Below are 12,058 nucleotides of genomic sequence, written 5' to 3'. Positions count from 1 at the left end.
CTCCCTTCACCCCCTCCACCCTCCCCTATTTACAAAGACTTTGTTTCCATTTTTTCCTTTTCTCATATTTTTTCTTTTCCCTTATTTCCTTTCCCCTACATTTCACACTTCCCCAATACCTTTAGCCCATTTCTTGCTGTTTCACATTATCAGTTATACATTTTGGATCTTATTTTACACTTTTAGTTTTTCACACTCCAATATATTTTTAATCAGATCTCTGGGTCTGTTGAACAAGACATCTACATAGGTATTTCAGTGAACACAGGGTGATCTTAAAATGTCAATGTATCTTGTAGGTGGCTCAAGTGAGTAAAAATCACTTTGTTAAACTCTGCCCCATACACAGTCTTGCCACCAGTTCTTTGACAGCTACTCATCTCTCTTGAACCAAGGAGCAAATATGATGGGAGTCCACAGAGGGTGGGAAATAACAAGTTTGCTCATCACTTCAGACAAGTGGAAAAGCAAATAGGGCGGAAGTGAGAAAATACTTGGCTGAAGGAGTTCAACTGGCTCCCAAGATATGGGTACCATCACCATGTCCAAAAGGAACATATCATATTTTATGTTGGGTACCGGGGGTCAAACTCGGGTCCTTGTGCTTGCGAGGCAGGCAGCGACACCACGAAGCTAAATCCCCGGGCTACACATGACATTTGACATGCAGAAAATTTGTAGTGGCATCCATAGCAGAACATCTGGTTTTAGGAGCTATGCCTGGATAGCCTCTTTGTGTCCTCACAATGATCTGAAGGTACTGTTACTAAACACTCCTTTTCACAGAGGAGAAAAAGAGAAATAGGAAGGAAAATGACCTGCCCATGCTCACAGTGTCCAGATTTAAACTTGGGCAATCTGAATTCCAGAGTTTAAGCCTTTAGCTTTCATTTACATTGGCTTTCAAAGTCAAAGTACTGAAAAATGCATGTGGAATCTAGTAAGAGACTCAGCTCATAAATGTTTCCCCCCTAAGCCCTGATTTTAAATCTTCTTGGATGCGTTAGTCCAGAGTCTACAAAATTTTTGTGTAAAACACCATAAAATTTGTCACAATTACCCAACACTGCTGCAATAGCATGAAAGCAGCCATGGATAATGTTACTTACATGAAACAGTCTTGGTGTGTTTCAATAAAACTTTATTTGCAAAAACAGGTGATGGGCCAGATTTGGCCCATGGGGTGTGGTAGTTTACTGACCCCTGCTGTAACACAGCAGTGTTGGTGAATGTTTTAAAGCTTTCAATGGTAACAAAAAGCTTGCTATAGCACATGTGCCATAGGTCTGGCACCACTGCATTATCATAAATTCTAGTAATGCAGCATTTTATAAGTAAGCAAGAATAATCTCTCTAACAGGTATTTGTGGGTGAAGGTGGATAGTAACAAATACCTGTTGTAAGGGCCGGGGATTTAGCTCAGCGGTTCGGTGGCTTGCCTCGCAAGTGCAAGGACCCGAGTTCAATCCCCGGTACCAAAAAAAAAAAAAAAAAAAATTTTAAAAAAAAAGAAAAAGAAAAGAATTACAAATACCTGTTGCAAATGATTTTTTCTTGAAAAAAAATGGGTATTTCATCAGTCTTTTAATATTTCTATTAAAATACAGTAGAACAACCTTCCATGGCAACAATTTTCACTTATAAAAATTATGGATACTGACTAACGTATGTGTATTTATATTTAATATTTTAGACTTCTTGAGACAAATGTATACACAAATACTCAGTCAGACTAGGACGCTACTAGAATTTCTAAAGGCTGTCTACTCAGACTACAGGGAAGAAAAGGAAACATAAAACTCCTGGCAGAACAGTCAGGAAAAATAATCAGCAAGAAACAAATCTACTATCTCCTTTTTCTTGAAAAGCAATGGTTTTTAATTCTCTTTCTGGTATCTTAGTGCTGACAGCCACAACAGGACAGCATAGTTCAACCCCAGGCACTCATTTCCAGTAATTAGTTGGAGTACTGATAATTCATTTCAAAGCCTAAGGATAGCAACCTGCTGGGTCAAATCTTCATGGAAACATATACTAAAAACAAAAAGAGCTCCACATACCTTATTCCCTGTTTCAAATTAATGTAAGATGCATGTTTTTCAGGACAGGAAAATTGCATGTGCCTTTGGGATTTATTTACTGAAATGAATTAAGAATTTGCATTCTGCAAAACACAAAACTAAAGACAAACGATAACTAACCCTCAGAAGTGTCTATACTGCTCTGAATAGGAAAACAAAATCCCAAATAATATTGCTATAATATGCTGTAGTAGTGTCCTACATCATACAAAAGTGAAACACAAAAGCCTCAGATTGCTCCATGAAGACATTATTTCTTGTATACTGGCAAAATCAAAACACATGTGCTCTAACCTGTTCCCAGCCTCTCCAGAGGATTCTGCCTGAGAAGCAAGGTAATCAGATCCTGGGCATCTGGTGGTGGGGCCTCATCCTTTTCAGGCCAGTTGATTTCATCTAAAAAGAAAAGTAATATGTAACTTTCCCAAAGAGGCGTTCAGGTCATCATCAGAGTTCATGTACATCACCTGGGTGTCAGACATGCAGCATCTAAGGGCCCATCCTAGACCTACTGAATCAGAATCTGTATTTTAAGTTCTCCAGCAGATTCCTGTGCACAGTGGAGTCTCAGCAGCAGCATATTACAAGACATGAATAGCACAGCTTCCTACAGGTTGGGGACAGAATATTTCAATAAGCAATGTCACGGGCTGCGGATTTCGCTCAGTGGTGCTACTGCCTGCCCCACAAGTGCATGGTCCTGAGTTCAATCCCCAGTACCAAAAAAGAAAAGACAGAGAAAATAAAACAATGTCACTCATCTGCATTTTGGATTCAATTTCTTTGCCAGAATTGGCTCCCAACAAGTTGCCCCTTCTGGTAATTAAGAGGACTTAATATGACCGAAACACCTGTGTCTCTGGCCCACTCCTGGGGATCATGTCTGAGTAAGATTTACTATCCTTAACTGAGAATTTGGCCATGACCAAAGAGTTCTTAAGCTCCGCGAAGTAAAAAGTTATTTAAAAAAATACTTCTAAGAGACAAAGGAGAAGCCAAAATGCTAAGACTGAAAAAGAAGGATACCCCAAGTGATCATGGTAATGGAAGTATTTAAAATTTGTCATAAATATCAGAATATGTTCTCAATCTAAAGGAGTTTGCCTGAAGATAGGTGTGTGTGTGCTTGCGTGTATGGAAATGCAATAAAAACATGAGTTATTTCTGTATGTGGCTGCCTCTAGCTTCCTCGGCTGTAGTTTAAATCTGATTTGGAAAATAAAACATGAATATGCAACTGAGCCGCAAGGCATCAAGAACAAAGCCAGCATTTGCTGCTTGTGTTAATTAAACAGTTGATTCCCCATGTCATTCAAGCCTCAGTGTGTCAGAAAACAGCCTAGTTATAAATCCAAAAACAGCTCAGATATTGTATAAAGGGGTTACACACTGCAGGCAACTCACAAATCTACTTTGTTAAAGTTTACAAATTCGCCCGGCTTGCAAAGTCAATGTTGGAAAATAATGCTGTGATTAAGAGGCTCCTTATATGCCAAATGAATTTTTCCATATTTCCAGGGCTGGCTGGTGTTAACACAGTCCAGAAGAGATCAGAAGTGGTAGATGGACCTGTCATGATGCCTGACAGACTTTCAGCAGGAATGGCCTCTTTGATCTATGCTTCAGGGAAATTTACAAAATCAGGTAGGGTAGTGGTGGTTCCTATTTAATTATCATTTAGCTTAGCCACAAGGTGCATAACAATAGGGTCAGCTTGCAGGATAAGATCTAAAGGTTATTGAATTTTAAATGAAAGATGAACAGCTGTTACAGAAATAACATTACACTATAACAACTACCAATGAAATCATTAACAATCTGTGGATTCAATTTGCTTCCTTCCCATTCTCATTATTTATTATTTGGTAGACATTTGTTTTAGGGTTTATTACATTTTTGTTAATTTCTTCATTGTGCCATTAGCCATTTTTCCCATTTATGTAAATGTTACTCGCATTAACCTTTTCTTCCCTGGTGCAACTTTCCTATTATGGAAAAGAAAGACCGGACAACAATGAAATCACTCAGAAATCCCACACCAATTTCTTTCACACACAAAAAAACCCCACACAATAAAAGTTGGAAATCATTGCTAGCACATTTCCAAATTCCATGTTAACAAAACTTTCTCAGCTCAATTTTCAACATGCATTGCTCTCTTGAGATTGTGAAAGTCAGTTATGGGCTGTGATGAGTAAGTGAAAATATTGGCTCCACTGTTCATAAAGGTTAAAATTTTAGCGGTGAAAACTGTGACACTCAACAGATTTACAATAAATAGCTGCTTCCCAGTAGTGGCTTAATGATAACTCCTGATGATATTTACCACTGATGACTTGTCCAAATAGCTCCTCTGGAGTGTCCCCAAAGAATGGCACACATCCAACCAGAAATTCATAGAGGATAATTCCCATGGCCCACCAGTCTACGGGCTTCCCATAGCCCTGTCTCAGAATCACTTCTGGGGCAATGTATTCAGGTGTGCCACAGACCTAAAAGATGATTGCAATATTAGAATAACTGGAATATTAGGAATTACAATAAGCAAGATGACTAAACAATTATCTTACCTCAAGTGCACCTGCTCAACTACAGACTCATAGAGAGACCTTAAGGACAGCAATTACACATTTCCACAAGACCAAGGCAAATTAGCACTTTAAGACCAAAGAAGGAAAGTCTAAAATTCTGATTGAATGTTAAATTATGTGTAATGCTTAGTTTCAACTTGAGAATGTGACCCTGTTTGGTAGTTTTCCTTATTTTTAAATACTAAAACGTATAATTCTCATATTTAAAACAACACATTTTTACTCTGTTACTATCAGTTTTATTATTAATATGACCAAATGGATTCACACTCTGGTTATTTCATAAAAGGATGACAGTTGAGATGTGTTTACCTTAAGTAACTTTACAATGAACAGATTGCGGGCACATGGTAATGAGGCATGCTTAAAGGGAAATGGGCCATGGTTTGGATTTTAGCATCCGTGATTGTACAATGCATCATGAGTTTCACGAGTACTCTACTGAGACTCCTGAATTCCTTACAAAAACAGTTTTCCATTTGTCTCTCTCACACTCTCACTTGTGTGCAATTAGATCGTTCGTCTTGCTAATAGACCATAATGCTGGGGGAAGAAAGTGGAGGGAGCGGACAGTTCAGAGAGGCCCATGGAGACAAATGGGAGCAATTTGCACTTTATTAAATGTAAGGCTTATACAGACATCTAAACCGCCAGCACTAATGTGGAGATGGCTGACGCAAGTGGATTTTGAGTTTCACTGGCAGCACAGTACTTTGTATTTCCCCATGGAGAGGAACAGCATCCCAGCTTACCTGTTTATCCAGGAACTCTCGAGCATCCTTCTCAATATGACCCTCATAAAGATTGGTAGTCATGCTCATTAGTCCCACCTTAGATAATCCAAAATCTGTCAGTTTTATGTGCCCCATGGAGGTGACCAACAAGCTATGAAGCAGAAGGATACAGAGTACAGCAATCACTTTTTTTTTTAAAGATTTCCCCTTCCCCTCATCAATTTGTAAGACTGCTAAATGTATCTTTAAAAAAAACAAAAAAACAAAACCCAGCCTGAAAAGTGAAGTGATGAAGTCACATAGGGATGTCACTCCTCTTGGCTGAGTGTAATTCACAGGAGCAGGCCAGAGACAAGGTGCAGCTAATCTTTGTTGGAACAGCCACTTAAGTATCATTTCTAACAACACTCTGAAACTCTTAGAAAAATTCAAGGATAGAACACTGACTCCTTTCCATTTGCAGAATAAGAAAATGGATGAGAGGGCTGGGGATTTAGCTCAGTGGTTCTGCCACCTTCCTTGCAAGCGCAAGGACCTGAGTTTACCCCAAAAAAAAAAAAAAAAAAAAAAAAAGAAAAGAAAAAAAGAAAACGAAGAGAAAGGGCTACCACTGTTCCCATGTCATACGTTAGGAATTAAGATAACCAACCCATATGTGATTCAAATGAGACACAGATAAAGAACTTGGACAGAAAAACGTATTGTTTCACATTTCAACTTCCAGCCCTAATTTACATTTCTACTCAAACACAAAACCTGCATTTCTTATACATGCAAATGATACTCATGTGAATGAATTTAGAATGTTTCATTTTAAGTAAAAAAAATTAACAGTATATACAGTATATCAACTAAAAAACCAAATTAATAGAAGGATTTAAAAATGGAGGAAATATACCAAATTTCTACTAGCTGTCTTTGTTTGGCAATAGTGTGAATGAAATTTTTTTCATCTCTTCTCTTGTGCTTTCCACATTTTCAGGAATAAGCATGAATCAATCTTATCATAAAAATTTCAACACACTTAAAGTCTTTACATATTAACGTGTAATGTTTTTAAAGACAGCTCCCATTAGTGGAGAAAGCATGAAATATTTAATAAATGGTGTCAAGATGAACAGCTAGTCATTTGGGGAAAAAATTCCATCTGTATCTCAAATCAGACACCTAATGAACTTCACATAAATTAAAAATTAATAAACAGTGTGAGCAAAATAGAATATCAAGTATATTATTTTGGAATAGGGAAAGATTATCTGAGCATGACGTCAAATGCAGAAACTCTGCCTGGCAAGAGTGAGGTCCTGAGTTTGATCCCTGGTACCCCCATCCCAAATTCAGGAACTATGCAGAAAACAACTTGGGGGAGTCTATGTTGCTATATAAAATTTGATGTCCTAAAAAACTTCAAATTAACGAATTCTGGCTTTAGAGTCAGCTTATCCTCATAAATTGTTATTACAAGCATTATAACTTTTAGAGAATTATAAAAATGATCAATTGAAAATAACTTTTGACATCATGGGAAAGCTTAGTATTTACATAGAAGACATATGCTTCTTTACTGTACTTACTTGTCTGGTTTCAAATCCCTGTGTACAATTCCATAATTATGCAGATATTCCAAGGCCAGGACCGTCTCAGCAAAATACATTCGGGCCATATCAACGGGGAGAGGACCCATATTTTTCATTAAGGTGGCACAGTCTCCCCCTATAAAACACAAGAAAAAAATTTAGTAGGTGCAACATGAACCAGGATTAATGCAGACCATCAGTTTTGACTGTGGACTTTCAAAGCAGAATCATAAGTTGAGACTGTGCATTAAGTAATCATGTTTCTAACTAAGACATTGAGTGGAAACAATAAAGACTTCAGATTCAGTATTCATAACGGCAAGTTTGGCTCCAAAGCAGAACTGTATTTTGAGGAACTACTAACTTAATTTTAGTATATACAGTATTACATAAATTAGAAATTAAAGAAATTGAGCTAAAAAATTAACAACTAAACGTATACCAGTATAAAACATGGACCAAACAAATAGTCTACCTGCATTTAAGTCCTAACTCTGTCTCCTTTTAGGCTGAGGGATTTAGGCAAACTAGTAATCTTACTAGTCTTGGTTGCTTCATCTGCAATATTAGGACAGTAATAAATTTATCTTTTACAGAATATTATGAAGATTAAGATAATCTGTATAAAGAAGTTAGAATCCCACCCAACACATACCAAATACATGATAAATGTTATTATTGCTGCTGCTGTTGTTAAAGTGAACAGGGAAATGGTTAAGAAAGCAAAAAACTTGTGTGGTGGCAAAAACAATGGGTGGAAATCAGGCAAACTAGGCTTTTTGTCTTCAATCTGCCACTTAATATATAGTAAGTCTCTCTTGGACTTCAGTTCACTCATTTGCAGAATATAGAATTAGGTTTAACTAAATCTATTGTATGTCTGAGTTTGTTGTTTTGGGATTCTGTTCAGGTAATGCCAAGAGCTTAAACTGGATGCTTTGAAAATTGTTTTGGCCTGTGCTGATGTATTCATTTTATTAATTTTATGTCAACAAGTCATGGCCACTTACAGTTTCAAAACTTTAAAGGAAAAGATATGGAAATAAGAATACTTGGGACAGTTTAAAAAGTAGACCACAAAAACCATTTTTAAAAAAGAAAAAGCTACAAATCAAGCAGATTTGGCTGGATTTTTTGAATGTCTTTCCTTTTCCCAACACATTTTTAATTCTATACTTTAGACTAAAAAGAATGTATTTTTAATTCAGGAACACCCAACAGCAATGACTACTTCTATGATATGTGATAAAATAAGAAGGAAAAAATGCATCACTTGTGTTCCAACTTTAATGATCGACTGAAGGGAGGTAGTTAGGATTAAAAGCTATTTAAAAAAAGAAAACGCTTTTTTCCAAATAACACTAATTTTCCCTTTGTTATAGTAGAGCAGGCACTTTACAAGCAATTATCAGAAGATAATGACTGGGAATCCAGCCAACTCATTGCCTGGTTTCGGGTCCTAGGTGGATATAGCCATTTATGTGGCATAAGCACAGACAGCTCCAAGGACACAAATGAGCAAGGAACTGTTGCAGACAGGTGTCATCTTCTCGATCAGTAGCTGAGTTACCTTCCACATATTCCATGACCATGCATAAATGGCGCCTTGTTTCAAAGGAGCAATACATGCTGACGACAAAGGGGTTTTCTGCAAAAGTCAGGATATCCCGTTCCACAAAAGCCTGCTGAATCTGGTTTCGAAGGATGAGGTTCTGTTTATTAATCTTCTTCATGGCAAACCTCTGCCTTGATTCCTTATGCCGAACAAAGTAGACTGCCCTAAAAAGAAGCACAAGTATTGGGGTTCACGGGAAGAGAGAAATAAGGACGTTTGGGGGATACAGCAAACCACATGCTCATCTACTTTTCTGAAGTTCATGAAGCAGCTGGAATTCAGCTCACCTAAACTAGGCTGGCAACTAGAAACAACTTCTAAGGCCAACGTCTTTTGGCTACATTGATTTTTTTTTAAAAAGTCTTTCAATAAAGGTCATAGGTGAGGCATCAAACTAATCTTCATTGCTGAAGAAAGGAGATTGACAGTCCTCAGAGTAAATTATTTTCCAAGATTTAGCTAATGCTTTCAGTTTTTCCACGTACAAAACCAAATCCAATATATAAGTCAGAACTGGGAAGAATTAACAAAGTTACACACAGATCACAAGCTGGATCCTTGCTAGCATTAGACATATGTTAGGCACTTTTCCTTGACTGAATAAAGCAATAATTTTCTAAATGATATCCTTAGAATCTGTAAGGAGGTCCAGAGTTTCTTAAAGTATTTGGTTTCCAACTGAAAGTAATATACATCCCATGAAATTTCTAGGTAAATGAGAAATAAGAAGTTATGTGAGGCTGTTCTGCAACAAAGAGTAGCATATTTCCTTACTATGGACATCAGCACATGTTACTCCCATTCCTGTTCCAAAAGGAAATGCATTTCCCTATAAAAAGAGGGGCTGACTGTATAGCTATACTACTGCTCCTTCTAACCCACAGCCCCCATGTCAGGCAATCCGATTGTAAGATGGACTCCTCTGCCCACAACATTTCCCAGGTACTCTCTAGAGCAAGACCCTGGCCTCCCTGAGGTGCAGGATGATGTGGAGAAGCAACTCATTAGGAGAAGGAGCCTTAAAATCCCACAAGGACAATATCTTGGAGAGGCTCCTTTTCTCACAAGTCACTCCTCGCTGGTCTGGGCATTATGGGAAGGCAGGTCTGACCTCTCTAGGAAGGCAGCAATCAAGCAAGAAATAGTTTACCCAGAGTCACCAACTGGCAGCCAAAGGCAATGATCAAGTAATAATTTACATAAAAAGCCATCAGTCACAGTAAAGAATATCTAGTGACCTGCCTTCTAAACAAGGCGTTATGTGATCTGAGGTGTTTCCACCAGTGATTTCAATGTCCCTGCTCAGCAATGGTGAGGAGGACAGGGACTCCCTGCGTGCTCCTGCTGAACCACTGTGTCAGGTTGCTCCGCGGCCGTGCACCTGAAGTATGGTCAAGCCCAGTTTAATCACTGTTATCATTTTTTCCTTTAATTATTCTACTAGGAATTATTTTTCTTTTATCTATTTATCATATTCATCTTTCGCTTTTGCTCACAAAATCACACATTTTTATCTCTGTTTAAACATTTTTATTATTTTTTATTTTGGCTCTGCTCCCCACCCCATTTCTTTGGCTTTCTAGTTTTTCATTCACTGTATAGTAAAGAGCTCCCTGAACCATACTCCACAAAACCAACTTGCTGAATGCCCTGTTGGTGTCATTTTCTCTGTAAAATCCAGTAATGCGGGAGCCAATGAGTTGACACCCAGCACTTTGGGCATAGCCTGGTGGTTCTCTGCAGAGTTCCTGGACACTGGGACTCCCATAGGCTGAGTTTATTCTCACACCTCTTCTGTTGATTCAATTTGCTAAATAAATATTGAAACCAATGAAACGTGAGTGTGAAAATGAGACACTCCACTGATTATAAAAAATGCCCTAAAGGAATATTTTAGAAAGTTTTGATGTAAATTACTAAATAAAATTCCTTCTGATTTAGTGAGGGTGAACTTTCCAAAAATTGAAGATAAAAAAGTCACAGAAGCTGGGGTTTTAGCTCAGTGGCGCCACACCTCCCTGGCAAGCACATGGTCCTAAGGTTCGATCCCTACTAGTACAAAAAAAATGAAAAACAGAAATTTAGATTTACTTTAGTCAAATTGCTTCAAGTTCTTTCCTACTTCACCTTTAAAGAAGCTGAAACTGGAAATAAGAAAAAATGTATTATAACTATGTTTCCTATTGGTTGTCTTGAGTAGTCTTACATGCCCAAACTAGTAAATTTATATTTGTATTTAGGTTACATTAAAATGTTCAAGTATGTATTTTTAAATGACTTCATACTTTAACTATCTTTTAAGTTAACTAACCAGCTGGTAATTCTTTCTGTATCAGATTAAAGGATATTACTATATTTCTCTTTTTCCAATTACTGATTGGATCAAATCAGGTTACTTTTGATCACATTTGGCAGCAGGATTGTCAACATAACTCACAAAGGAACACAGAGAATAAAGCATCCATTAAATATAAGGCATGTATTACTCCACACATAATTTTCATTAAAAAGGACTTCTGAAATAGGTAATCTTTTTTTAAAAATTAATAATTCAAGATGTTTTAGAGAAAATGGCAACATCTTTCTATAATCACTTGTCTATTTCTAAGAGTCAGCCAGGCTGCAGCTTGCTTTCTATCTCTTCCTCCAGTATTTAATTTTAGGCCCAGAGGACTGTTCAATACATATTCTGAATTTGATGTTCAGACTATCACAAGGCTACCATTTTGATTCTCAATCAGCCTCACCATTTCTCACATACATAATTGCTCTTCAATATTTTGGAAGAACGACAGGAGGTGAAGGAAGAACAGAGTTGTACAGGATTCTATGAAGACACAAAAGAGAAAGATGCTAGAGGCTCAATTTAACCACCGAGCTGATTAGGTCTCTTTGTGGTACTATATAAAAAATGGCAGTCTCAGATTTTCTGTTTGTAGAATCTGATCTGACTTCCAGTTCTCCTTTGCTATGATGTACTTAAAATAATCAGTTAATGATAGGGAAACTGACCTGAACCAACTGAAAATAATTCTATTGGCAGCTTGAGAAATCCCTGCCTCAGGACATGTGCACATATTTCCATCAAGTTGCAGAAGGCAGCTAGACTCCCTAATGTGAATTTTCTGTAGCTCGATTGTTTTGGTTTGTTTTATGTTTTTGGTTTCTTACATTTCTGTATTGCTTTGGGAGTACTAGTCTTCATGCTAATATTTGTTTATTTAGTAGTAATTATTGTGTTCCACATATATCTTTTCTCCTCTTCTATAAATCAAGTGTTCTACACCTCCTTCCGAGACAACAGAGAACAAGAGATTTCGAGAAAGAGGGAAAGGGCTGGGGATTTAGTGCAGTGGTTTTGCTGCCTTGCAGGCACAAGGTCCTGAGTTCAATCCCTGGCACAAAAAATGAGAGAGAGAGAGAGAGAGAGAGGGAGAGAGGGAGAGAGGGAGAGAGGGAG

The 12,058-nt window shown here is 37.5% G+C and overlaps 1 protein-coding gene across 5 annotated transcripts in view; it reads right to left on the bottom strand.

Moving 5' to 3' along the window:
- Mast4 (microtubule associated serine/threonine kinase family member 4) overlaps window positions 1–12,058 on the bottom strand; it is a 493,834-nt gene that overhangs the window by 30,984 nt on the left and 450,792 nt on the right. For all 5 annotated transcript variants that reach the window (XM_033761224.1, XM_010637279.3, XM_010637283.3 and 2 more), the window contains 5 exons: window positions 8,554–8,762; window positions 6,981–7,119; window positions 5,425–5,557; window positions 4,408–4,573; window positions 2,376–2,477 (listed from right to left, as the gene is read on the bottom strand). In XM_033761224.1, the coding sequence (XP_033617115.1) occupies window positions 2,376–2,477; window positions 4,408–4,573; window positions 5,425–5,557; window positions 6,981–7,119; window positions 8,554–8,762 (749 nt within the window). The remainder of the gene's footprint in view (window positions 1–2,375; window positions 2,478–4,407; window positions 4,574–5,424; window positions 5,558–6,980; window positions 7,120–8,553; window positions 8,763–12,058) is intronic.

This window comes from Fukomys damarensis, unplaced genomic scaffold (genome assembly GCF_012274545.1).
Source record: "Fukomys damarensis isolate Sample0158 unplaced genomic scaffold, DMR_v1.0_HiC HiC_scaffold_1, whole genome shotgun sequence".
Taxonomy (NCBI): Eukaryota; Metazoa; Chordata; class Mammalia; order Rodentia; family Bathyergidae; genus Fukomys; species Fukomys damarensis.
This window is presented reverse-complemented; position numbering and strand designations above follow the sequence as displayed.